Source organism: Eriocheir sinensis, chromosome 7 (assembly GCF_024679095.1).
Source record: "Eriocheir sinensis breed Jianghai 21 chromosome 7, ASM2467909v1, whole genome shotgun sequence".
NCBI classification, from domain to species: domain Eukaryota; kingdom Metazoa; phylum Arthropoda; class Malacostraca; order Decapoda; family Varunidae; genus Eriocheir; species Eriocheir sinensis.
In genome coordinates this window covers 19,091,901-19,119,400 of record NC_066515.1, presented here as the reverse complement: position 1 = coordinate 19,119,400, position 27,500 = coordinate 19,091,901, and the positions used below count along the sequence as shown (strand labels likewise).

The window sequence follows — 27,500 nt, the reverse complement described above, 5'->3', positions numbered from 1 at the left end:
AAATGGGATCTAAATGAACCACTGCGGGCCAATCAAGGGAGGGCTTCGGGAGGCCCAGCCAATCACCTTCCGCCTGTTGGTGATCTCGCTCGCTGATTGGTCGGGAGCTGTTGTTGGTGCCTGGAGCGACCAATAGGGTGCGAGATAGATAGATAGATAGATAGAAAGAGAGATAGAGAGAGAAGCGAAGAAAGAATGAATGAAAAAGAAAAGAGAAAAGAAAAAGAAAGTAAGAAAAGAATGTTATGATTTACATAGAAATGACGAAAAGAAAAGAGAAAAAGAAAAAAAGATGAAAGAATATAAAGAAAAAAGGAAAATCATGTGAGAATAATAATATGGAGAGAGAGAGAGAGAGAGAAAGGAAGTGCTATTATGAAAATGGACGAATATTTCCGAGATAATGGGAAAGAGGAAGAGAGGGAGAATGGAGGAGAATGAGAGGAATGAGAGAAAGAAGAGAAGGAAGAGAGAAGAGAAGAGAGCCTAAGGAGAGAAACAGATGAGAGGAGGAGGAGAAACAGAGGAAATAAGAGTAAAAAGCAAAAGAAAGAGAATGAGATGAGAGAGAGAGAGAGAGAGAGAGAGGAGAGAAACAGATTAGAGGAAAAAGAAGAGAGGAAAGAAGATAAAATAGGTAAAGAAAAGAAAAGAAAAGAAAAGTGAAGAAAACTGACAAAGAAAAAGAAAGGAAAATAAAAATGCAGGAAAATAAAATAAAAAAACAAAAAAAAAGGATAAATAAATAAATAAAAGAGGAAGTAGGAAAAGAAATAAAAAATAAGAAAAAAAAGAAAAAAAACGGTCACTGTCTCTTCATTTATCTTGACTAATTAGCGACGGACAAACAAACAAACAAACAAACACTAACTAAAATTCCCTTTGAGTGTGTGTGTGTGTGTGTGTGTGAGCGTGAGAGCGAGAGAGAGAGAGAGAGAGAGAGAGAGAGAGATCGTCCACCTGGCTGTCTGTCTATCTGTCTGTTTCTCTGTCTCTCTCAGTCTCCTCCTGTCTCTCCTCCTGTTTATTAGCGTTCCCTGTTACCTGTTTGCTTAATTAAAATCCAGAAGTGCTTTTAAACTGCTCCTTTTATCTCGTCATCCTTCATTACTTTTATTTTTTTCTTCTTTCCTTCCTTTTTTTCTCTCCCTGTGTTTCTTTTTTTTCAGTCAGTCTTTTTTTTTGGTATCATACTTTCATTAACTTGTTTTTTCCTTTTTTTCTTTCTTTTCATCTTTCGTTTCTTCTTCTGTTTTCTACTATTTTTTTTTCTTGAAGTCAATCCTTTTAAAACCGGTTATTTTATATTCTTTATTAGCATACTTTCATTAACTACTTTTTTTCCTTCTTTACTTTTTTTTATCATTTTTCATTTCTCATTTTCTCTTGTATTTTTTTCAGTTAATCTTTTTTCTAGACCAGTTATTTTTTTTTACTTAGCATTCTTTCATTAACTTCTTTTTTTCCTTCTTTTCTTTTTTTCATCTTTCATTTCTTCTCTTTTCTACTATTTTTCTTCTTGTTTTTTTTTGTTTTTTGTTTTTGTTTCTCTAAGTCAGTCTTTTTGAACCGGTTATTTTTTTTCTTAGTATACTTTCATTAACTAATTTTTTTCCTTCTTTACTTTTCTTTTTTATAATTTTTCATTTCTCATCTTCTCTTGTATTTTTTTTTTCGGTCGATCTGTTTATTAGGCAAGTTACTGTGTTTTTTTTTACTTAGCATTCTTTCATTAACTTCATTTTTTCCTCCTTTTCTTTTTTTCATCTTTCATTTCTTCTCTTTTTCTACTAATTTTCTTCTTGTGTTTTTTGTTTTGTTTTTTTGTTTCTCTAAGTCAGTCTTTTTGAACCGGTTATTTTTTTTCTTAGTATACTTTCATTAACTAATTTTTTTCCTTCTTTACTTTTTTTTTTTATAATTTTTCATTTCTCATTTTCTCGTATTTTTTTTTCGGTTAATCTGTTTTTAGGCAAGTTACTGTATTTTTTTTACTTAGATTCTTTCATTAACTATTTTTTCCTTCTTTACTTTTCTTTTTTTTGTCTTTCATACCTTCTCGTGTTCTATTAGTTTTTTCTATTTTGTTTTTTGTTTCCTCAGTCAGTTACTTTATTTTTTTTCCCTTCACAGTCTTTCAGTAACTTTTTTTTCTTTTCTTTTCTTTTTTATCATTTTTCATTTCTCCTTTTTTTCTCTTCCTTGTGTGTGTTTTTTGTTGTTTCTTTCAGTCTTTATTAAACCAGTTACTTTATTTTTTTTCTTTAACATACATTCACTAACTTCTTTTCCTTCCTTATTTCTTCCTTCCTTCCATGTCTTCAGTTACTCCTTTCTTTCCTCCTTCCCTTCATTCTCTTTTATTTTTAGTTCCTTCCTTTTTCTCTCTAATTCTTCTATTCTTTCGGCTCTTTCTTTCATCAGACGTTTTTTCTCTACTTTCTTTTTCTTCCTGCCATTTACTTTTTCCTTCTCTTTATCCATATTTTTTTCCTCCTTTTTTTTCTTTCCCTTTCTTTCACTCTCTCTTTCTCTTCATCCACCTTCCCTTTCCCTCCTTTTATTCCTCCATTCCCTTCTTTTCATCTATATTTATCTTCCTTCTCTCTCTCTCTCTCTCTCTCTCTCTCTCTCTCTCTCTCTCTCTCTCTCTCTCTCCTCTGTTCCTTCAATCCTTCTTTCTCTTTATTCTCGTCTTCTTCCATAACCTGTTTCAACCACCACAACCACCACCACCACCACCACCACCGGGCCAATCTACGCTAAACTAGAACATAATGTAGGTGGATTGTGGAGAAAGAAACCGCAGTGGAGGTGGTGGAGGTGGAGGTGGTGGTGGTTTCTTGTGAATATTTCAGGACACGCGCGTTCCAGGAAAGGTTGAGGAGGAGGAGGAGGAGGAGGAGGAGGAGGAAGAAGGAAAGGGGTGAGAGAAGATATGAGGCAGAAGGAAAGGTGAGGGGAAGGAGGAAGAGGAGAAGGAGGAGGAGGAGGAGGAGGAAGGAGAGGGGTGAGAGAAGATATGAGGCAGAAGAGGAAAGAGGAGGGGAAGGAGGAGGAGGAGGAGGAGGAGGAGGAGGAGGAGGAGGAGGAGGAGGAGGAAGGAAAGGGGTGAGAGAAGATATGAGGCAGAAGGAAAGGTGAGGGGAAGGAGGAGGAGGAGGAGGAGGAGGAGGAGGAGGAGGAGGAGGAGGAAGAGGAGGAGGAGGAGGAGAGGAGGAGGAGGAGGAGGAGAAGGAGGAGGAGGAAGGAGGAGGAGGAGGAGGAGGAGGAGGAGGAGGAGTCTTGAAACTTAAATTGTATGTCAAGACTTTTTTTTTTAATCTCTCTCTCTCTCTCTCTCTCTCTCTCTCTCTCTCTCTCTCTCTCTCTCTCTCTCTCTCTCTCTCTCTCTCTCTCTCTCTCACACACACCACTTTCATTTACTCTTTTTTTTTCCCTACCTTTGTCGTCTCCTCCTCCTCCTCCTCCTCCTCCTCCTCCTCCTCCTTCTCCTCCTCCTCCCACCTTACATAATCCATCTACTACCTCTCATAAACACAACCCTCCTCCTCCTCCTCTTCTTCCTCCTCCTCCTCCTCCTCCTCCTCCTCCTCCTCCTCCTCCTCATTCACTCCACGTACCTTAACGAATAAGTTCTGAGAGAGAGAGAGAGAGAGAGAGAGAGAGAGAGAGAGAGAGAGAGAGAGAGAGAGAGAGAGAATATATCTTCCTTCTCTCCCTTCTCTAGATTCTTTAGATTATCTGTGTGAGAGAGAGAGTAGAGAGAGAGAGAGAGAGAGAGAATTTATTGTTGTGAGTTGTTGAGTCAGAGTAAATGGTGATTTGTCTCTCTCTCTCGCTCTCTCTCTCTCTCTCTCTCTCTCTCTCTCTCTTTGTTTATCTTTGTTTATCTTTATCTGTCTTTGTCTGTCTTTGTCTATCTTTATCTATCTTTATCTATCTTTATATATCTTTGTGTATCTTTCTTAGTCTATCTTTATTTATCTTTATATATCTTTGTCTATCTTTATCTATCTTTATTTATGCCTCTCTTTTCCTCTTTCTCTTTCTCTTCCCTCTCAACTTTTTTTTCTTCTCTTCCCTTTTGCTTTTTTTCCTTTCTTTTAATCTCTCTCTCTCTCTCTCTCTCTCTCTCTCTCTCTCTCTCTCTCTCTCTCTCTCTCTCTCTCCCCTTCCCTCTCTCTCCCCTTCCCTCTCCTCCTCCCTCTCCCTCCTCCTCTCTCCATTACTAGGGGCAACAACACCAAAACTACGAACGTGATAGTAATATTTCTCTCTCGCATTTGGCAACTTTCCCAACACTCGTAAATGCAATACCAAGGACTCGCTGGGGGGGGGGGGTGGGGGTAGTTTTTTTTCTTCTCACTCTCTGGAAGGTTCTGGTTCTGTCTGGAAGGCTTTGGAAGGTTCTATGTCTGCGTGTTGGTCTGTTGTATGTTTATTTTTTCGTTTCTATCTTTCATTTCTTTCCTTTTTTTCATCATCCTTCTAATTCCTTTTTTCCGCCTAGTATTCCTTTTCTTTCTCTCTTTACTTTTCTTCTCTTCTTTCCTCTCTTCCTCCTCACAAATGGGAAGGTTCTACGTCTGTCTGTTGGTCTGTTGTATGTCTTTTTCTTTTCTCTTTTTCATTTCTTTCATTTTCTTCTTTCATCATCCTTCTTCTAATTCCTTTTTTCCTCCTAGTATTCCTTTCCTTTCTTTACTTTTCTCTTCCTTTCCCCTCCTCCTCCTCCTCTAATCTGTTTCTCTCCTTAGTGTCTTAAGTACCTGTATTGGCCTTGTTTGTCTCTCTGTGAAGTCTAGGAGGTTCTTTTTGCATTCTCTAGGGATTTCTGTGGGTTCTGATGCTGTCTGTTCGTCTGTTGTGTCTGTAGGGACCTTTCTTGGCTTTATTTGGTTCAGCCTGTCTATCTGTGAGGTGTATGTGGTTCTTTTCTCACTCTTTGGGGGTTCTGTGGCTGTCTGTGGCTGTCTGGAAGGGGTCGGTACTGTCTGGAATATTTTTGGGTTTTCTTGTGGTCTTCTAAAGTTCCTGGGTCTGTCTGTCTGTCTGTCTGTCTGTCTGTGAAGAATTCGAAGTTTTTAGAAGTCTGGATTATTTTGGGGTCTTCTTGGGTCCATTCTGAAGTTCCTGGGGATGTCTGGGGGCGTGTAGGTGTCTCCGGGGGACCGTTTGTCTGTCTGAGGGCCGTTCTGAGCTTCTGGGGGGATCCGATGGTCTCCGGGGGGGTCGGGGGGGGATCGAAGGGGGTTCGGAGGGGATCGAAGTGGGGTCCGGGGTAACATGGGCGCGTCTAATGCTCTCCGAGGCCGACTTAATACCTTCAAGTCTGTGTTAGTCTCTCAGTGGCCATCTCGAGCTGTCCTGAGTCGCTTCCCTTCGTCTGAAAGCTCCGGTCCGGCTTCCTTTGTCTGTGTCTGTCTGTCTGTCTGGGTGTGTGGAAGGTCGTCTGTGTCTGGTTCGGTTTGTGGTTTGAGTTTTGTGTTCTGGTCTGTCTGTCTGTCTGTCTGTGTTTCTGTTTGTCGGGTTTCGGTGTTATCTGTTCCTGTGTCTGTTTATGTCTGTTGATGGTTTGTCTGTGTCGCTTCTAGTCTCTCATTCTGTATCTTTTATCTTTATTTGCGTGTGTGTCTGTGTTCGTGTCTGTTTGCTGGTCATGCTGGTATCCGTTTCAATGTCTGTTTGTCTGTTTCAAGTCTCATCTTTCCAATCAGGGCACCTCTCCTCCCGAAACTGACCTCTCTTTCGGCCACCTCTTTTGATTCTTTTTTTTTAGGAGCAGCGAGTAGCGGGCTTTTTTTTATTATTATTTCCTTTTTTATGCCCTTGAGCTGTCTCCTTTGTTGTAAAAAAAATAAAAATAAAAATCTGGGTGTGTTTTCATCTATCTCTGGTCCACTTCTTCTCTTCGTTTCTATTTATTGTGTTTATATTCCTTTCCTCCAATCTCTGGGTTCCTTTGGGTCTTCCTGGGGTCGTCCTGGGCTTCCTGTACCCTGGGGATCGTCTGCACTGGATCCGTCCAATGCATGAATGTAACAAGTCCTCGGTCTGTTATCTTTCGCCTTCGCGTGTTGCATGTCGCCGTGAGTTCGTGCTAATCTTACTTCGCTGCAATTTCTGGGTTTACTTGAGTCTTGCTGAGCGCTGTCCGGGTTCTCAGTGACCTTGACCGGCGGGTAAATGAGATGGGTTCAGTCACTGTAGGTTATGAGCCACGGGTTAGATTTTTCTCCCATTATATTGCGTGTGAGTCCGCTGCAATTTCTGGGTTCCCTTGGGTCTTGCTGAGCGCTGTCCGGGTTCTCTGTGACCTTGACCGGTTGGTAAATGGGTTCAGTTACTGTAGGTTATGAGTCCTGGGTTAAATTTTTGTCCCATTGCATTGCGTGTGAATTCGATGCAATTTCTGGGTTTACTTGAGTCCTGCTGAGCGCTGTCCGGGTTCTCTGTGATCTTCCCCGGTGTCTAAATGGGTTCAGTTACTGTAGGTTATGAGTCACGGGTTAGATTTTTGTCCCATTGTATTGCGTGAGAGTCCGCTGCAATTTTTGGGTTTACTTGAGTCTTGCTGAGCGCTGTCCGGGTTCTCTGTGACCTTGGCTGGTGTCTAAATGGGTTCAGTTACTATAGTTTTGAGTCCCGGGTTAGATTTGTGTCCCACTGTGTTGCGTGTGGGTTTGAGTTTAGGGGTTCCTCGTGTTGTAAGACTCTAAGTTAAGGCAAAGTTGGGGGTGGTTACAGATACGCGTGGCGGCGGTGCTCATCTCCGTACCCTTGACCCTCTGAGCCTGTGGTGTGAGGGAACCTTTAACCATCCTTATCCATTTTTTATCCATTCATCCAGACTTTACACCATGAACCACGTAATTAAACCAAAAACAAGGAAAATGGCAAATAGGAAAGTAATCGCAATTTTCTATATATAATCAATACCAAAAACGTGATATTAAAAGCTTAAAGCAAGGTTTTTTTCACATATACGTATTTCACGCGATGCTGGGACAGTGGGACATCCGGGTTACCGCTTGTATGGGTCTTGTAAGGCACTAGTATGAAGGTGTTGTGTGTATAGGGATGAGTGGAAGGTACGTTGCGGCTTAGTTTCGTTGTATCAATACCCCAAAACACTACTGAATTTCCTGTTATCTGTTAGTGTGTGTTTTTGTTTCTGTTTGAAGTTCTTATGTGTATCTTGAAGGCCTGTCTGTATGTCTGCCTCTTTCTGTATTTCTGCATTGTTTATGTTTGAAGATCTTATGAGTATCTCCAAAGCTTGTGTTGGTATGTCTGTCTCATTTTATATTTCTCTGTTTTTGTATTGTTTCCTGTTTGAAGTTCTTATGTGTATCTTGAAGGCCTGTCTGTATGTCTGCCTCTTTCTGTATTTCTGTATTGTTTATGTTTGAAGATCTTATGAGTATCTCCAAAGCTTGTGTTGGTATGTCTGTCTCATTCTGTATTTCTCTTTTTTTGTATTTTTTTTTCTGTTTGAAGTTCTTATGTGTATCTTGAAGGCCTGTCTGTATGTCTGCCTCTTTCTGTATTTCTGTATTGTTTATGTTTGAAGATCTTATGTGTATCTTCAAAGCTTGTGTTGGTATATCTGTCTCATTCTGTATTTCTCTATTTTTTTTTCTGTTTGAACTTCTTATGTGTATCTTGAAGGCCTGTCTGTATGTCTGCCTCTTTCTGTATTTCTGCATTGTTTATGTTTGAAGATCTTATGTGTATCTTCAAAGCTTGTGTTGGTATATCTGTCTCATTCTGTATTTCTCTATTTTTTTTTCTGTTTGAACTTCTTATGTGTATCTTGAAGGCCTGTCTGTATGTCTGCCTCTTTCTGTATTTCTGCATTGTTTATGTTTGAAGATCTTATGTGTATCTTCAAAGCTTGTGTTGGTATATCTGTCTCATTCTGTATTTCTCTATTTTTTTTTTCTGTTTGAACTTCTTATGTGTATCTTGAAGGCCTGTCTTTGTATGCCTGTCTCTTTCTGTATTTCTGTATTGTTTATGTTTGAAGATCTAATGTGTATCTTCAAAGCTTGTGTTGGTATGTCTGTCTCATTCTGTATTTCTCTATTTTTTTTTCTGTTTGAAGTTCTTATGTGTATCTTGAAGGCCTGTCTGTATGTCTGCCTCTTTCTGTATTTCTGCATTGTTTATGTTTGAAGATCTTATGAGTATCTCCAAGGCTTGTGTTGGTATATCTGTCTCATTCTGTATTTCTCTATTTTTGTATTTTTTTTTTCTGTTTGAACTTCTTATGTGTATCTTGAAGGCCTGTCTGTATGTCTGCCTCTTTCTCTATTTCTGTATTGTTTATGTTTGAAGATCTTATATGTATCTTCAAAGCTTGTGTTGGTATATCTGTCTCATTCTGTATTTCTCTATTTTTTTTTCTGTTTGAACTTCTTATGTGTATCTTGAAGGCCTGTCTTTGTATGCCTGTCTCTTTCTGTATTTCTGTATTGTTTATGTTTGAAGATCTAATGTGTATCTTCAAGTTGGTATGTCTGTCTCATTCTGTATTTCTCTATTTTTTTTATTTTTTTTTGTTTGAAGTTCGTATGTGTATCTTGAAGGCCTGTCTTTGTATTTCTGCCTCTTTCTGTATTTCTGTGTTGTTTATGTTTGAAGATTTTATGTCTCTCTTCAAAGCTTGTGTTGGTATGTCTGTCTCATTCTGTATTTCTCTATTTTTTTTTCTGTTTGAACTTCTTATGTGTATCTTGAAGGCCTGTCTTTGTATGCCTGTCTCTTTCTGTATTTCTGTATTGTTTATGTTTGAAGATCTTATGTGTATCTTCAAGTTGGTATGTCTGTCTCATTCTGTATTTCTCTATTTTTTTATTTTTTTTGTTTGAAGTTCGTATGTGTATCTTGAAGGGCTGTCTTTGTATTTCTGCCTCTTTCTGTATTTCTGTGTTGTTTATGTTTGAAGATTTTATGTCTCTCTTCAAAGCTTGTGTTGGTATGTCTGTCTCATTCTGTATTTCTCTATTTTTTTTCTGTTTGAAGTTCTTATGTGTATCTTGAAGGCCTGTCTTTGTATGCCTGTCTCTTTCTGTATTTCTGTATTGTTTATGTTTGAAGATCTAATGTGTATCTTCAAAGCTTGTGTTGGTATATCCGTCTCATTCTGTATTTGTCTCATTCTGTATTTCTCTATTTTTGTATTTTTTTTTCTGTTTGAAGTTCTTATGTGTATCTTGAAGGCCTGTCTTTGTATGTCTGTCTCTCTTTCGTTTAACCAACTTTAGTATTCTGGTCTGACTGTTTCTGTGTTTGTTTGTTGAGCAGAAATTTCACTATACATTCCACACATCCCTATATGCATAACACCAACATACCAGAGCCTTACAGTATCCATGGTTCGTGTCTGAAGGGGCTGTCCAATCTGGGTATGTCTTAATCTCCTGGTCTTTCTATGTATAAGTTTCTGTTTATGTATGTCGAGCAGGAACAGCACCATACATTCCACTATCTCTATATATAGATAACACCTACATACATGACTTACAATATCCATGGTTCGTGTATAAAGGGTCTGTCCAATCTGGGTGTGTCTTAAGCCCCTGGTCTGTCTGCGTTATGTATTTTTATTTGTGTATGTCGAGGAGGAACAGGACTATACATTCCACTATATCTATATACACATAACACCTACATACATCTTGGGTTCCTGTCTGAAGGGTCTGTCCAATCTGGGTGTGTCTTAATCCCCTGGTCTTTCTATGTATAAGTTTCCGTTTGTGTATGTTGAAAAGTAATTCCACTATACATTTCACTATCTCCACATACACATAACACCTACATACATCTTGGGTTCCTGTCTGAAGGGTCTGTCCAATCTGGGTGTGTCTTAATCCCCTGGTCTTTCTATGTATAAGTTTCCGTTTGTGTATGTTGAAAAGTAATTCCACTATACATTTCACTATCTCTATATATACATAACACCTACATACATCTTGGGTTCCTGTCTGAAGGGTCTGTCCAATCTGGGTGACATACATCTTGGGTTCCTGTCTGAAGGGTCTGTCCAATCTGGGTGTGTCTTAAGCCCCTGGTCTCCCTTTTGTCTGGCCCGTTGCGTGCTGGCGTGTGTGGCGTCTCTGTGTGGGCTCGTTTCTTTGTTTGACCGTCGCTGTCTGTCTTTTACGCCCCTTCCTAAGTAGCTGCAGCCTGTCACTCCTGGTCCCCGGAATCCTTTGTTTTCTCTGCTTCTTCCTCTTTCGTTCCTCGTGGTGGCTGTCCGTTCATCACTGTCATCTATTCTCGCTAAGTCGATAATCTGTGAGCTCTTGTCTGTGGCCCTAGCTCGCTCTGTCTGTCTGTGTTTCCGTCTCCCTGTCCGTCTGTCCTTCCTCTTCTCGCCTCATGGGTTTTATCTGTTCGTCACTGTCAATTATTCTCATAAAGTCGATAATCTGATGAGCTCTCGTCTGTGGTCTTAGCTCTCCCTGTCTGTCTGTGTTTCCGTCTCCCTGTCTATCTGTGTTTCCGTCTCCCTGTCTGTCTGTGTTTCCGTCTCCCTGTCTATCTGTGTTTCCGTCTCCCTGTCTATCTGTGTTTCCGTCTCCCTGTCTATCTGTGTTTCCGTCTCCCTGTCTATCTGTGTTTCCGTCTCCCTGTCTATCTGTGTTTCCGTCTCCCTGTCTGTCTGTGTTTCCGTCTCCCTGTCTATCTGTGTTTCCGTCTCCCTGTCTATCTGTGTTTCCGGCTCCCTGTCTATCTGTGTTTCCGTCTCCCTGTCTATCTGTGTTCCCGTCTCCCTGTCTGTCTGTGTTTCCGTCTCCCTGTCTATCTGTGTTTCCGTCTTCCTGTCTATCTCTGTTTCCGTCTCCCTGTCTATCTGTGTTTCCGTCTCCCTGTCTATCTGTGTTTCCGTCTCCCTGTCTGTCTGTGTTTCCGTCTCCCTGTCTGTCTGTGTTTCCGTCTCCCTGTCTATCTGTGTTTCCGTCTCCCTGTCTATCTGTGTTTCAGTCTCCCTGTCTATCTGTGTTTCCGTCTCCCTGTCTATCTGTGTTTCCGTCTCCCTGTCTATCTGTGTTTCCGTCTCCCTGTCTATCTGTGTCTCCGTCTCCCTGTCTGTCTGTGTTTCCGTCTCCCTGTCTATCTGTGTTTCCGTCTCCCTGTCTATCTGTGTCTCCGTCTCCCTGTCTATCTGTGTTTCCGTCTCCCTGTCTATCTGTGTCTCCGTCTCCCTGTCTGTCTGTGTTTCCGTCTCCCTGTCTGTCTGTCTCTTCTCTTCTCGCCTCATGATTCCCTCTCCGTTCGTCACTGTCATTCATTCTCACAAAGCCGATAATCTTATAAGCTCTTGTCTGTGGTCCTAACTCTCCCTGTCTGTCTGTCTGTCTGTGTTTCCGTCTGTCTGTCTGAATGAGTCCTTTTTTTTCATGGGTTTTATCTGTTCATCACTGTCAATTATTATCCCAAAGTCCATAATCTTGTGAGCTCTAGTTTCTGCCCTTCCCTGTCTGTCTGTCTGTTTCTGTTTCTCCGTCTATCTCTCTGCATACTTCAGTTCCTTTCCTTTTTTTCCTCACGGTTTTTCCCCGTTCGTCACTGCCATTTATTCTCACAAAGTCGATGATCTTGTGAGCTCCAGTGTGACCTTCGCTTTCCCTGTCTGTCTGTCTCTCTGTCTGTATCTTGGACTCCCTTTTCTTCCTTCCCTCGTGTCTTCTGTTCGTTCAATACATTCATTTTGATAACCTTATGATCTCTATTTTCTGCTCTAAACTCTTCCTGTCTGTCTGTTTTTGTCTTTATGTCTGTGTGCCTGTATGTCTGTCTGTCTTTATTTCTCCCTGTCTGTCTGTCTGTCTGTCTGTCTGTGTGCTTGTATGTCTGTCTGTCTTTGTCTCCTTGTCTGTCTTTGTCTGTCTGTCTGTCTGTATGTATGTATGTCTGTATGTATGTATATGTCTCTCCTTTCGTCTGTCTTTCTGTCTGTCTATGTGCTTGTCTGTCTGTCTATCTTTGTCTCCCTGTCTGTCTGTCTGTCTGTCTTTGTCTGTCTGTCTACCTGTATCTCTGTCCTTTCGTCCGTCTTTCCGTCTGTCTGTCTGTCTATATGCTTCGCTCCTTTCCCTTTCTCTCCTCGAGGTGGCAATCGGTCCATCTCTGTCACTCTATCGAAGTCTATAATCTCATGAGCTCTCGCCTTTGCTCTTTCCTACCCTCCGTCTGTCTGTCTGTCTGTCTGTCTGTCTGTCTGCATATTCTCTCTCGCTCTCGCTCTCTCTCTCTCTCTCTCTCTCTCTCTCTCTCTCTCTCTCTCTCCTTCCTCTCTCCGTCTACTCTCTCACATTTTTCCCTCTCTCGGTTTTTCCACCTCTCCTCCCGTGTTCCCTTGTTGGCCCATAATGTATAGTCATCTGTCTCCTAAAATGAATGGGCTTTTTTTTGTCCTAATCTCATCTTTATTTGTTGACTTTTCCTCTTTTTTTGTGTCCTCTATATTGCCTTTGTTTTATGGTTTTCCTCATTACTCATTCTTCTTTTCCCTTCCCTTTCCTTTTTCTTACTTTCCTTCTAATCTCATCTTTATTTGTTGACTTTTTCCTCTTTTTTTTTTGTCCTCTATATTGTCTTTGTTTTATGGTTTGACTCATTACTCATTTTTCTTTTTCCTTCCCTTTTTCTTATTGAAGCGATTTAACTCCTTATGTCAGCTTCCATCTTCTGTTTCCTTTCATTTATCTAACTCTTCTTATTCGCTGATTTTTCCTCTTTTTTTCCCCTCTATATTGTCTTTGTTTTATGGTTTGACTCATTACTCATTCTTCTTTTTCCTTCCCTTTCCTATTGAAGCGATCTAACTCCTTATGTCAACTTCCATCTTCTGTTTCCTTACATTTATCTAACTCTTCTTATTCGCTTATTTTTCCTCTTTTTTTCCCCTCTATATTGTCTTTGTTTTATGGTTTTCCTTATTACTCATTCTTCTTTTTCCTTCCCTTTCTTATTGAAGCGATCTAACTCCTTATGTCAACTTCCATCTTTTCTTTCATTTCATTTATCTATTCAGCTCTTCATATTCGCTTATTTTTCCTCTATTTTCCCCTCTATATTGTCTTTGTTTTATGGTTTAACTCATTACTCATTCTTCTTTTTCCTTCCCTTTTTCTTATTGAAGCGATCTAACTCCTTATGTCAACTTTAATCTTTTCTTTCATTTCATTTATTTATTCAACTCTTCATATTCGCTTATTTTTCCTCTATTTTTCCCTCTATATAGTCTTTGTTTTATGGTTTTCCTTATTACTCATTCTTCTTTTTCCTTCCCTTTTTCTTATTGAAGCGATCTAACTCCTTATGTCAACTTCCATCTTCTGTTTCCTTTCATTTATCTATTCAGCTCTTCTTATTCGCTTATTTTTCCTTTTTTTTCCCTCTATATTGTTTTTGTTTTATGGTTTTCCTTATTACTCATTCTTCTTTTTCCTTCCCTTTCCTTATTGAAGCGATCTAACTCCTTATGTCAGCTTGCATCTTCTGTTTCCTTTCATTTATCTATTCAGCTCTTATTAGTTCATTTTTCCTCTATTTTCCCTCTATAATCCCTTTGTTTTATTAGTTTCTTTATTGCTGATCCTTCTCCTTCTTCCTTTTTGTTTGCCATTTAAGCGATCCAACTCTTTATGCATATTTGTGTTCTTCGTTTCCTTATATCCCTCTATTTACTTTTCCTCTATGATTCCCTTGTTTTATGATTTTATATATTCATGATCCTTCTCCTTCTTCCTTTTTGTTTCTCTTTGTTCTCTCTCAACTCAATCTAAACCTTCCTATACTTCTGTTCTTTGTTTTGTTCCTATATACATTTATTTCTTACGCCTTATACATCCTTTCCCTTTCCCCTGCTTCTCCTTCTCGTTTCCTTCACCTCCTTAACATAACCTTCCTATCAATTCTTTATTCCTTCCTTCAGTCCATTCACTTCGTCCTTCTCCTCCTCACTTCCTTCCCCTCCTTAACCTAACCTTCCTCTCCCTCCTTTGTTTCTTCCTTCTATTCATCCACCTCCTCTTCCTTTCCCCTCATTCTCCTTTTCCTCACTTCCTTCCTCTCCTTAACCTAACCTTCCTATCCCTCCTTTGTTTCTTCCTTCTATCCATCCACCTCCTCTTCCTTTCCTCTCATTCTCCTTTTCCTCACTTCCTTCCTCTCGTTAACCTAACCTTCCTATCCCTCCCTTCCATCTTCCTTCTATCCATTCACCTCCTCTTCCTTTCACATTATTCTCCTTCTCACTTTCTTCCTGTCCTCAACCCAACCCTTCCTATCCCTCCTTTGTATTCTTCCTTCTTTCCATTCCCTTCATCTCCTCCTCACTCCCTTCCCCTCCTCACCCTAACCCTTCCTATCCCTCCTTTGTTTCATCCTTCTATCCATTCCTTTATGCATCCTCGTTTCCCCTTATTCTCCTCCTCACCTTAACCCTTCCCATCCCTCCTTTGTTCCTTCCGTCTGTCCATTCACCTCTCGGGCTCCTCACACGTCCCCTTCCCTTTAAAGACCTCCCCGTCCCTTCCCTTTAACTTCTTCGTCTCCTCCGCCTTCCACTGTTCCCTATTACCATCCGCTATGTCCTAACGTTAATGGCCTCTCTTCTGTTTCCGCCTGTCTGTCCAACTCAGTCACCTTCCCCCTCCTCCTCCTCCTCCTCCTCCTACTCCTTTCCTCCTCCAGTCAGCTGTCCGAGGAGGAGAGGAGAGAGCAGAGAGAGAGAGAGGAGTAGGAGGGAAAGACGTGTTATTGATTTTTCCCGCAGAGGTCAAAGGTTACGGTGACCTGAGAGAGAAATAATGACTCCCTGAGCTCTATCTCTCCCTCCTTTCAGGTCTGATTGACGGGGGAGTGAGACGGTGGGCGGGAAGGGGCGGAGGATGGGGTGGCGTGGGCGTGAGTGGGCGGGGACGGGCGGGGAGAGGGCGGGAGAGAGAGGGAAGAGAGTGAGGAAAAAAGGTGTTGAGTGGATTTTAACGGTTTGAAGATGAGAGGAAGAGAAGGAAGGGGGTAAAAGAAAGGAGGATCAAAGAAAGGAAGGGGAGGAGGACGAAGAGAGAAGGAGGGAAGGGTTGGAATTTGGGTAAAGAGAAAGGTGGGAAAAAGTATTGTGGATTTTAAAGGTTTGAAGATGAGAGGAAGAGAAGGAAGAAGGAAAAAGGAAGAAAGAAGAAGGAGAGGGAAGGCAAGGAGAAGGCGGGGAGGGTTGGAATTTGGGTGAAAGGAAAAAGGAAGAAAGGCGTTGAGGTGATTTTAAGTGTTTGAAGATGAAAGGAAGAGAAGGAAGAAGAAAAAAGGAAGGAAAAAGAGGAAGAAGGAAGGCAAGGAAAAGGTCGGTAGGGTTGGAATTTGGGTAAAGAGAAAGGGAAAAAAGGTGTTGAGTGGATTTTAAGGGTTTGAAGATGAGAGGAAGAGGAAGAAAGGAAGTAAACGAAAGGAAGAAGAGAAAAGGGGAAAAGAGAAGGAAAGAAGAAGGCGGGAAGGAGAAAAGGTTGGAATTTGAGGGCGAAAAGAAAGATGAAAAAGTATGCTGCGTTGATATTGAGGGTTTAAATATGAGAGGAAGAGGAAGAAAAGAGGAAACGAAGGAAAGAAGAGGAAGGTGAAAAGAGGAAGCAAGGAGAGAGATAAGAGGAAATAGAGGAGGATGGAGGTAAACGAAAGGAAGAAGAGGAAATGGGAGAGAGAAAGCAAGGAAACAGATGATAGGAAGAAGAGAAGAAAGAAGGAAAAAGAAAGGAAGAAGAAGAGGAAGAAGAAGAAAAAGAGAGGAAAGGGAGGAGGAACGAGAAAGGATAAAAGGGAGAAAAAGAGGGGGATAAAAGGAAGGAGGAGAAAGAAAGGATGCAAGGAGAAAGGATGAAAGGAGGAGAAGGAAGGAATAAAAGAAAGAAGGAAGAGGAGAAAGAAAGAGGAAGGTAAAGGGGAGAGTAAAAATAAGGGTTCAGAGATGAGAGGAAGAGGAAGAGGAAGAGGATGTTAAAAGAGAGGAGGAAGAGGCAAAATTAAAGAGGAGGAGGAGAAAGAGGAAGAGGGAGGTAAAATTTAGGGAAAGAGGAGAGGAGAAAGATAATTAGGGTTTTGAGATGAGAGGAAGAGGAGGAAGGAAGGAAGAAGAAAGGTGGAAGAGGAGAAAGAGGAGGAGGAAGAGAAGATAAAAGGGAAAGAAAAATAAAGGTTGTAGGTGGATGATACGGATTTTGAAAGAGGAGGAGGAGGAGGAGGAGGAGGAGGAGGAGGAGAAGCTAAAGGAGGATTCTGGAAAAGGTTCAGAAAGGCGAAAGAAAATGGGAAGCCGCGAAGAATTTTCCGGTTGCAATATCCGACTTTGTGCGAAATTCGGCGCGGGAAGAAAGAGAGTCAATAGTATGCAGAGAAATAGCTTATAAAAATTCTCCCTCTCTCTCCCTTTCCCTCTCCCTCTCCCTCTCTCTCTCTCTCTCCCTCTCCCTCTCCCTCTCCCTCTCTCTCTCTCATAGGTATAATATAAACGTTGAAACAAGCAAATAATAATAAAAAAGAAAATAATTTTAAACTTTCCACAGACACACTTGAAATACTTGCATACTTTTTTTAACTCTGTGTCCCAAGAATATGACGCTGAAAAAAAGGGAAGGGGAAAAATGAAGGAATAAAGGGGAAGGAAAACAGAGGAGGAAGAAAGGAAAGGAAAACTGGGAAGGAAAAAAGGGAAGGAAAAGAAAGGAGGAAGAAAAGACAGGAAAACTGGGAAGGAAAAAGGGAAGGAAAAGAAAGGAGGAAGAAGGGAAAGGAAAACAGGAAAGGAAAAAAAGGGAAGGAAAACAGAGGAGGAAGAAAAGAAAGGAAAACTGGGAAGGAAAAAAAGGGAAGGAAAAGAAAGGAAGAAGAAAGGAAAGGAAAACAGGAAAGGATAAAAAGGGAAGGAATAGAAAAGAAGAAGAAAGAAAAGGAAAACAGGAAAGGAAAAAAATGGGAAGGAAAAAAAGGGAAGGAAAAAAGTAGGAAGAAAATGAGGGAAAAAAGGGAAAAAAATAAAGGGAAAGAAAAAAGAAGAGGGAAGAAAAGGAGGAAAAAAATAGCGTTCCGTGGAGTTTAAAGCTTAAATATTAGATGAAAACTCCACTGGCGTCGTAGGAGGAGGAGGAGGAGGAGGAGGAGGAGGAGGAGGAGGAGAAGGAGGAGGAAGAAGAGGAGGAGGAAGAAGAAGAGGAGGAGGAAGAAGAAGAGGAGGAGGAAGAAGAAGAGGAGGAGGAAGAAGAAGAGGAGGAGGAGGAAGAACAGGAGGAGGAGGAGGAGGGAGTGAACCTAAAAATTACCTCCATGTTCAGAGCGTGTGGAGGTAGCGTGTTCTTCCCTCCTTCCTCTTCCTCCTTTCCTCCAACTTTTTCTCCTGTCTTCCTCCTCCTCCTCTTTCGTCCCTTCCTCCTCCCCTTCTTTTTCTCCCTCAACGTCTGTCACCCTTTCTCCGTCCCTTCCTTCCCTGTCTTTTTTTTTCCTCTCTCTCTCTCTCTCTCTCTCTCTCTCTCTCTCTCTCTCTCTCTCTCTCTCTCTCTCTCTCTCCCTCCCTCCCTTTCTCGACATTCCTTCACGTCACACACAGCTCGGGGCGGTTGTGGGCGGTTGTGGTGCGGCGGGAGGATCGACACCAACCCACGCCACACACGGAAGGGCGGGAAGGGACGGGAAGGGGTTGGAAGGGGTGGGCAAGGGGCGAGAAGGGACGGAAAGGGGTTGGAAGGGGTTGGAAGGGGTGGACAAGGGGCAGGAAGGGGCAGGGAAGGGGTAGGGAAGGACGGGAAGGGGTAAGAAGGGTCAGGGATGGGAAGGAAAGAGGGGAGAAGAGGCGGAAGGGGTAGGGTGGGCGTGAGAGGTAGGGAAGGGGAGGGGAAGGGTCAGGAAGGGGAGGGAAGGGGTAGGGAAGGGGCGGGAAATGAGGGGAAGGAGAGGGAAGGGGTTGGAAGGGGCGGGAAGGGGCGGGAAGGGGTAGGGAAGGGGCGGGAAGGGGTAGGGAAGGGGCGGGAAATGGTGGGAAGGAGCGGGAAGGGGTTGGAAGGGGCGGGAAGGGGTGGAAAGGGGTAGAAAGGTGTAAAAGAGGGGGGAAGGGGCGGGAAAGGGGAGGGGAAGGGGCGGGAAAGGGGAGGGGAAGGGGCGGGAAGTGTCGGTAGAGGGTGTGGGAGCGGAAGGAATGGATCGTTGTGAGGATGCACGGCGTGTGTGGGTGAGTGGGTGTGTGTGTGGGTGAGTGGGTGCGAGGGTCAGACAGAGGGCGGGTGTGGGTGTGTACGGGCGTGTGACGACGAGGGCGTAACCATCTCTCTCTCTCCCCGCAGGGTGATGGAGCGCGGCGGGCGGCGGACCAGGCTGGCGGGAGGCGGTGAGGGCGGCGCGCGGCCATGACCGGGGACGGGACGGGCGGGGCGCCGCACGAGGCCGGCACGGGCGGCGGCGGCGGCACCCTGGGCGTCCGTTGGGGCGACGTCCCGCCGGACAAGGAGGAGCTGATGGACACGCTGGACGACGACAAGGAGGAGGGCGGCGGGCGCGGCTCGGCGGGGCTGACGCGCCTGCACAGCCGCTCCATGACCTCGCTGCCGCCGGAGCCCTTCATGATCATGCGCTCCAAGGCGCTGAACCGCCGCGTGCAGCTGAACGTGGGCGGCGTGCGGCACGAGGTGCTGTGGCGCACGCTGGAGCGGCTGCCGCACACCCGCCTGGGCCGCTTGCGGGAGTGCAACACCCACGAGGCCATCATGGAGATCTGCGACGACTACTCCCTCATCGACAACGAATACTTTTTTGACCGCCACCCGCGCTCCTTCTCCTCCATCCTCAACTTCTACCGCACGGGCAAGCTCCACCTGGTGGAGGAGATGTGCGTGCTGGCCTTCTCCGACGACCTCGAGTACTGGGGCATCGACGAGCTGTACCTCGAGTCGTGCTGCCAACACAAGTACCACCAGCGGAAGGAGCACGTGCACGAGGAGATGCGCAAGGAGGCGGAGTCCCTAAGGCAGCGCGAGGAGGAGGACTTCGGGGACGGCTGGTGCGCGCCCTACCAGAAGTTCCTGTGGGACCTGCTCGAGAAGCCGCAGACGTCCCTCGCCGCCCGGGTGAGTACCAGGGCCCCCCGGCCACGCCTGGCGCCTGGAGCACCCCTGGACCCCTCTCCGCCCTGCCTTACGCCCCCACACCAACGATCGTCTCTCACATCATTTCCCCCCCTCACACCTCTCACCCTCACACACCAACAGCCCCAGCCCATCTCCACATCCCATCTTCGTACCCTCACATTTTACCAACTATCATATCGCTCACACACCATTTCCCCCCACTCACACCTCTCCCTCACACACCCTTCACCTCCACTCTTCACACCCCACCTTCACCTCCACCCTTCACACCCTCACACCATCGCCAGGCCCCTACTTCCCCTCAAGCCAACCCCAGACCCTCACCTTTACACGCATCCCCGTCCCCCGTCCCCAAGTCCCTCCGTCCCCGTCCCCCCACAGCAGTAATTTTCCACAGCCATAACCTCGCCCTGAACATCTCGCCTGGAAAATGCTCTAATCCCCCTCCCCCCTCTCCTCACACACCCCTACTAGCAGCCGACACCCCGCCCCCGCAGAGCCGGCAAACACACACACACACACACACACACACACACACACACACACATACACACACACACACACAGGAGAGGAGGAGAAGCAGTAAATCTTATCCGACGCGCCATAAACCACCGCACACCACACGAGGGAATACAAACACACAAACACACCCTCACAAAACAAGCGCCAGATGTCACTCGATCACACACACACACACACACACACACACACACACACACACACACACACACACACACACACACACACACCCTTCCCCCTTTACACACACACGCACACGGCCCCTAAGCAACGCCTACACACCCTTCCCACACACACACAAAGAAACACGTCATTTACACCCACAAACACCTACACACACAAAGCATTATGAGGGTGTAGTGGTGTTGAGTGTAGCACAAAGATCAAAATGGACGGGGAACACTCACCCCTGACCTACACACCTCCATTGTCCTCGGAGGAAAAAAGGAGAAAAGAGGAGGGGAAAGTGGAGGAGGAGGAGGAGGAGGAGGAAGAGGAGGACAAGAATGAGGACACAAGGAATGAAGAAGGAGAAGAAAAATAGGAGTAATGAACCTGGAGGAAAAGTTGAGAGTGTTTGCGTGTGTGTGTGTGTGTGTGTGTGTGTGTGTGTGTGTGTGTGTGTGTAGGATGAATCACCCGTTCACCTTACATATTCAAACAGTAAATAAATGGAATCACAATAAGTACAGATAAAAGTATATATATCTCATTCATTCCTTTGATACTTCAGATATAATGATACGTTCAACTCTCTCTCTCTCTCTCTCTCTCTCTCTCTCTCTCTGACCCATTAAATCAACTTGTCTCATAAAGTTAGTCCAGCTCAGCGTCTTTTGTTTATTTCGTCTTTTTATTGTCCTCCTAAACACAGCTTCGAACTTAACGTCATAGCGACTCCTCCTCGGCCCCTTTTGTCAATGAAGAAAACGGAAGAATCTCAGCTCTTCCTTCCCTTCGCTTTGCTTTCATATTTTGCTTCTTTTTTTTGTTTATATTCACTGAGAGAGAGAGAGAGAGAGAGAGAGAGAGAGAGAGAGAGAGAGAGAGAGAGAGAGAGAGAGAGAGAGAGAAGGGTAGCAGCGCCGAGTAAGTGAAATATGGCACGCTGGGCCCGTAGACTTTCATATGCTGACCTTCCCTGACATTCCAACCTATAGAAGTTTTACAAGGAGAAATGTGTTAAGTAGAAAAATAATTACAACAAGAACCTAAGAAAAGGATAAAGTAAAAGAGAATTAGGAATAGTAAATAATAATAATAATAATAATAATAATAATAATAATAATAATAAAAATAATAGTAATAATGAACAAATACAGATAGATAAGACACACAACCTTATAAAAAAAAGGGAATAAAGGAAATAGAAATACCAGACCCCACTTTCCTCAATATTAACCTTAACCTCCTTTCCCTCCCTCTCTTCCGTCTCCCTTTTTTCCCTCTCCCAAAAAAGACACCTTATAAGTAAAAAAAAAGTAAATAAATAAATAAAATGAAATACCAAAACCTTACGTCTTCAATAACCTTTTCGTCTCTCTTCCTTTTCTATCTCCTTCATTTCCTCCTTTTTTCCTCTCCCCTCCCAAAAAACACCTTATCAACAGAAAAAAAATAATACAAATACAACACTCCACCGTCATCAATAAGCTCTTCACCTCCTTTCCCTTTCCCTCTCTCCCTTTCTCCCCTCTCCTTTTTTTTCTCTCTCCCAATACAATGAAAAAACACCTTATAAGTAGGAAAAAAATAGATTAAAAAAATACCACACTCCACTGACCTCAATAACCTCTTCAACTCCCTTCCCTTTCTCTCCTGTTTCTTTCCTCTCCCTTTTCTTTTCTCTCACCCCCCCAAAAAAAACACGCTTATAAGTAAAAAAAAGAAAAAAAGGAAGACAAATACCAGAGTCCATCTTCCTCAATAACCTCTTCACCTCCTTTTCATTTCCCTTTCTCCCTTTCTTCCCTCTTCTTTTTTTTCCTCTCTCAAAAAACATAAAAAAACATAAATAGAAAAAATTAAATGATACAAATATCACACTCCACCTTCCTCAATAATCTCTTCACCTCCTTTCCCTTTCTCTCTCTCTCCCTTTCTTCTCTCTCCTTTTTTTTCCTCTTCAAAAAAAAACTTATAAGCAAAAAAAAATGATAATATAAATACCATACTCCACCTTCCTCCATAACCTCTTCACCTCCTTTCCCTTTCTCTCTCACTTTTCTTTCCTCTCCCTTTTCTTGTCTCCCCCCCCAAAAAAAACACGAGTAGAAAAAGAAAAAAAAAAAGAAAAAAAACAATCTTACGTCCTCAATAACCTCTTCACCTTCTTTCCCTTTCTCTCTCCCTTTCTTCCGTCTCCCTTTTTTCGCTCTCCCAAAAGACCACAGGGCGTGTTTTTTCCTGGACCAATTGTGAGCTTATTTGGACCACGCCTCCACCAATTAGAGCCTCGGGAAACCTGTCTCCACCAATAAGGGCGCGCCAATGAAGGGGCCGCGCTGCTATTGGTGGAAAATATTGACGAATTGATTTACGATAGGAGAGAAAGAGAAGGAGAACAGAGAGAGCAAATATACGATTCTAGATATTTAGCTGAACCATTAAATAAGCGATAATGAAGTTGATATTCACGACAATTGTGGAAGAGAACCGTGAAAATAATTATAGATAGATAGATAAATGCAGATAAAGAAACAAAAAAAAAACAATAATAATAATAAACTAAAGCATGAATAAAAGAGAAGAGACAAAACAAGACAAAAAAGAAACAATAATAAAAAACAAAACCGAATAAAAGACAGACAAAAATTAAACAAAAGAAATAAGAGACAAAACAAAGAAAAGACAAATAAAGACAAAAAGGAAGTAATAAAAAATATAAATAAATAAAGTAACGAGAAATAACAACAAAAAACAAATAAATAATAAACGAAAAGAAACAATTAAAACCCACAAATAACTAACCAAAATCTATTCAAAGGGCCATAAAAGGGATCAGGTAGCGGAGAGCCATGTCACACAATCTACCCAACGATCAGATTGACTGTAGATAATTAGATTCACAAAAAAGGGAACATCGGTCGATAACAGGTGCCAAAAAGGTAGAGTTATGATCCACCCGAACACCCCTTTTATCCATTGCCTGATAGACGAATGCGGAGAAAGAGAAGAGAAAGGGGAGATGAAGAGGAAGATATCAGGAAAAGGGGGGAAGACGAGTGAGGAGAAAGAGAGGGAAAGGGGAATGGAAAGGAAGGAAAAGGGGAAGACGAATGAGGAGATAGAGAAGGAAAGGGGAATGGAAAGGAAGAGAAGATTGAAGAGGAGAAAGAAAAGGAGGATGAAGGAGATGATATTAGGAGAAAGGGAAAGACAAGTGAGGAGAAAGAGAAGAAAAAAGAAATGAAAAGGAAGGAAGAGGGGAAGGCGAATGAGGAAAAAGAGAGGAAAAAGAAGGAGAAGATATCAAGAAAAAGGAGGAGACAAATGATGAGAAAGAGAATGAAAGGGGAATGGGAAAGAAGGAACAGGAGAAGACGAATGAGGAGAAAGAGAAGAAATGGGAGATGAAGGGAAAGATATCAGGAAAAAGAAGACAAATGAGGAGATTGAGAAAGAAAGGGGAATAGGAAGGAAGGAAGAGGGGAAGACGAACGAATGAGGAGAGAGAGAGAAGAAAGAGGGGGATAAAGGGGAAAGAGTGAGGAAAAGAAAGAAGGAAAATGGAAAGGAAGAAAAGAGAAGATGAATGAGGAGAGGAGCAGGAAAGGGAGATGAAGGGGAAGAGAAGTGAGGAGAAAGAGAAGGAATGGGATTGGAAAAGAAGAAAAGAGGAAAAGACAAATGAAAAGAGAAAGAAAGATGGATAAAGGAGAAAGTAATAATATGAGATGGAAGTAATAGGAAACAGGACAATAATTTAAGAGTATGAGTTTGGGAAAAAGAAGAAGAGGAAATGGAGATAAAGAGAAGAGAAAGAAAGACCTGAATGAAAAATAAAACTTACAATATTATCCAAACCAAAAAGGACAAGAAAAAAAGACAAGAAATAGGAAAAAAATGGAGAAAAAAAAGACAACGAAGAGGAGAAGGAGGAGGAAGAGTACGACTATCACGAGGAGGAGGAGGAGGAGGAAAAGGAGATAAAAAGAAGAGGAAAAAAGACCTGAATCCAAAATAAACTTAAAATATTATCCAAACCGAAAAAGACAAGAAAAAGACAAGAAATAGGAAAAAAACAAGAAAAAGAAAACGAAGAGGAGGAGGGGGAGGAAAACTACGACCACGAGGAGGAGGAGGAGGAGAAGGGAGATAAAAGGATAAGAAGGAGGGGAAAACTACCTCCTTCCAGCACATGTCTCTCCAGTGTCCTTTATATCCTTCCTTGATGTTCCTTCGCTCTTTTTTTCCCTCTCCTCACTTGTCATACGAGAGCACTGCATATTGATGACGCTTTAGTCTACATACAAACTACCGACGGGCGTTTTATGGGGCTGTAACTGTGTGTGTGTGTGTCCGTATGTGGGGAGGGGGAGTATGTGTGCGTGTGTGTGTGTGTGTGTGTGTGTGTGTGCGTGCGTGCTATCAAGTTGGTGACATGTTCGTTAAGACACTTTTCCAGACGTCAGGTTCCTTTTTTTTTTGCCATCTTTCGGGAAATTAAGAATAGATGACGAAGGGAAAGTGGAAGACATGGAAGGAAGGAAGGAAGGAAGGAAGAAAGGGAGGAAGGGAGGAAGAAGGTAGGTAGGTAGGAAGATAAGAAGGAAGGAAGGAGGGAGAGAGAAAGGAAGGAAGGAAGGAAGGAAGGAAGGGAGAGAGAAAGGAAGAAAGGAAGGAATGGAGGAAGGAAGGGAGAGAGAAAGGAAGGAAGGAAGGAAGGAAGGAAGGAAAGAAGGAGGGAAGGGAATGAGAATGGAAGCAAGAAAAGGCAGGTAAAAGGAGACAAAGAAAAGGAAGAATGATGATGAGGAGGAGGAGGAGGAAGAGGAGGAGGGTGAAAATACGTGAAGGAAGGAAGGAGGGAACGAAAAAAAGCAAGGAGTAAAAGACGAAAAGAAAGAAAGCAAGGAAGGAACGAGATAAGAAGAGGAAGGAAAAAATAGGAAAGATGGAAATGAAAGAAAGGAGAAAAGGAGAAGAGATAGATAGATAGATAGATAAATAGATAGACAGATAGATAGATAGATAGAAGGAGGATTTTTTAAGACCAATCTCACATTTATAGAAGTCATTGCAAAGGATCTCTTCATGTCTCCTTTTATGACTCTCTCTCTCTCTCTCTCTCTCTCTCTCTCTCCCTGAACCCTCCCTCATGTCCCCTTTCTCCCTAAGTTTGAGTTCACGCTCCCTTCCTTTCCTCCCTTCCTTCCTTCCTTCCTCCCTTCCGTTCCTCTTGACTCCTCTCTCTTGCCCTCTTTCCATCCCTCTCCTCCTCCTCCTCCTCTTTCTTCTTCTTCTTCTTCTTCTTCTTCTTCTTCTTCTTCTTCTTCTTCTTCTTCTTCTTTTTATTTTGCTTCTTCTTCTTCTTCTTCTTCTTTTTCTTCTTCTTCTTCTTCCCAAACTCCTACCCTCAAGGTTTTTCTCATTTCCTATTTCTAACACTATTTAAATAACTTCCTCTTTATTCCTCTTCCTTTCTCTTTTTCCTCATTTGCTTTCTCCTCTTCCCATCCTTCCCCTTTGATCCTCTCTCTTTCTCTCTCCCCTCATTTGTCTTTTCTTCCTCTTCTCTATTCATTCGTCCCTGCTTCACTAATCCTATCTCCCCTTCTTCCTTCCTTCACTCCCTCTTATTCTCCCTCTTTACCTTCCTTTCATTCCCTTCTCTCCCTTTCCCTTCTTTCCCTTCCTCTTTCCTATTCATTCATCCCTTCACTAATCCTATCTCCCCTTCTTCCTTCCTTCCCTCCCTCACTCCCTCTCTTCCTTCCATCCCCTTCTCTTTCCTCTTAAATCAATAGAACCAAACCACTTCCCTCCCTTCATCTTACCTCTTCACTCATTCCCTTCTTCCATCACTCCCTCCCTCTCCCTCTCCACCTCTCCCTCTCATCCCCTTCTCTCCCTTCCCTTTAAATTACTATGAACCAAACCACTTCAACAACACAGAAAAGGGACCCCACTCGCACCCCACTCATTAGTCAGGGCCATTAATTAACCCTAAGCAGGTAAACTCGGGTAGAAATTACACCTGTGCAGAGATAGACCAACACATGCAGACGTTTTCACACTCGCCTGCGCCCTTTCAGCATCCCAAACGCCCGCGCTTTTGATGGGTAATGACGCCTGATTATATAATTTTCCGCCCTTCACCTGAGCTTGATGGGGTGGGAGAGAATGATGGTGATGGCGATGGTGATAATGGTGGTGGTGGTGGTGTAGTTGGTGGTGATGAAAAAATGTATATATGATTTTGTGTGTGTGTGTGTTTTTATTTTATTTTTTTGTCTTGTTCTGTTTGATCTTCATTTTCCTAGTCCTCCTCCTTCTCCTCCTCCTCCTCCTCCTCCTCCTCCTCCTCCTCCTCCTTGCTCAAGAATCACGCTAATGAAACAAACACTTGAAAAAGACTAACATTCGCAAACTTAGTGAGAGAGAGAGAGAGAGAGAGAGAGAGAGAGAGAGAGAGAGAGAGAGAGAGAGAGAGAGAGAGAGAGAGAATGAAAAATAATAGAAAAAAGAAAACAATAGGAAGAAAGAAAAGACGTAACGGACAACTTTCTCTTTCTTGAAACACAAAAAAGATCAAAGAAAAAAAAAACGAAAAGACAAAAGACAAAAAAAAAACAATACAATAAAAACTACGAAAAACAAAAAAACAAACAAAGAGGAAAGAAGAGAAGAGAAGAGGAGAAAGGAGGAGACAGGAGAGGAGAGAAGAAAGGAAAGAAAAGGAAAGGAAAGGAGAGGAAAGGAAAGGAAAGTAGAGGAGAGGAGAAAAGAGGAAAGGAGAAACCAAACAAACAAACAAACAAACAAACGAACAAACAAACACGCCTCCAATCTAACCCTCACCTCTTAAAACAACAACAAAGAATCAACCGGGGAAAAAAATCACACCAACAAAAAAAGTCGCAGCATCAACAAACACAAAAAACCAAACCAAACAATAAAACGGAGGTCGCAGGTAATCGAAAGGTCACTGAGACACGCACCACACCTGCCCAACCTCACCTGTCCGTCACACCTGCACACGCGAGGCTCATTTTTCCTCACTAGCAAGGCAATTAGCGACTTATTTTCTCAGGGAGTTATTTTTAAGAGTTATTTTTTAAGGAGTTTTTTTTCCCCGCCTCCTCAGATCGGACGGGAAAAGTGGGGAAATATTTTGTGGGAGGGAGCAAGGGGGGGGAGGGAGGGTTGAGGGGGAGGAGGAGGAGGAGGAGAACAAGAAGAGAAAAAAAAGAACGAGAAATGAAAAACAAATAGATGAAGAAAAAAAGAAAACCGAGGAAAAGAATATAAAAAGAACAAGAAGAACAAGAAGAATAAAAAAGAAAAAGAAGAAAAGGAGAAAACAGGAGGAAGAGGAGGAGGAACAAGAAAAAAAAAGAGTAAACAAACATAAGAAAAAGAAATAATAGAGAAATACAATATATTATATCAAAAACAAACAAACAAACAACGTAGCAAAACAAGAAAAAAACATACAATAAGAAAGAACAAAAACAAACCAATTCACCAACAACACAAAAACACACCCAACCAAACCCAACCCAAACCCAAAACAAGAAGGCCCCCTCAAGGAAAATAAAACAAAAAACTAAAAACCAAAACAAGGGAACCGTCCCGGGCTGTAAGTTGGTCCCTTCCCCGCGTCGCTCCCTTGGC

General features: G+C 42.6%; 2 protein-coding genes across 8 annotated transcripts in view; one reads left to right on the top strand and one right to left on the bottom strand.

Annotated features, from left to right (window-relative positions):
- LOC126994161 (potassium voltage-gated channel protein Shab-like) overlaps nt 1–27,500 on the top strand; it is a 199,023-nt gene that overhangs the window by 79,812 nt on the left and 91,711 nt on the right. For all 7 annotated transcript variants that reach the window (XM_050853424.1, XM_050853420.1, XM_050853412.1 and 4 more), the window contains exon 2: nt 18,342–19,121. In XM_050853424.1, coding sequence (XP_050709381.1) covers nt 18,405–19,121 — 717 coding nt within the window. In that variant the 5' untranslated portion in view covers nt 18,342–18,404. The remainder of the gene's footprint in view (nt 1–18,341; nt 19,122–27,500) is intronic.
- LOC126994189 (short-chain dehydrogenase/reductase family 42E member 1-like) overlaps nt 1–27,500 on the bottom strand; it is a 131,805-nt gene that overhangs the window by 90,731 nt on the left and 13,574 nt on the right. The window lies entirely within an intron of this gene.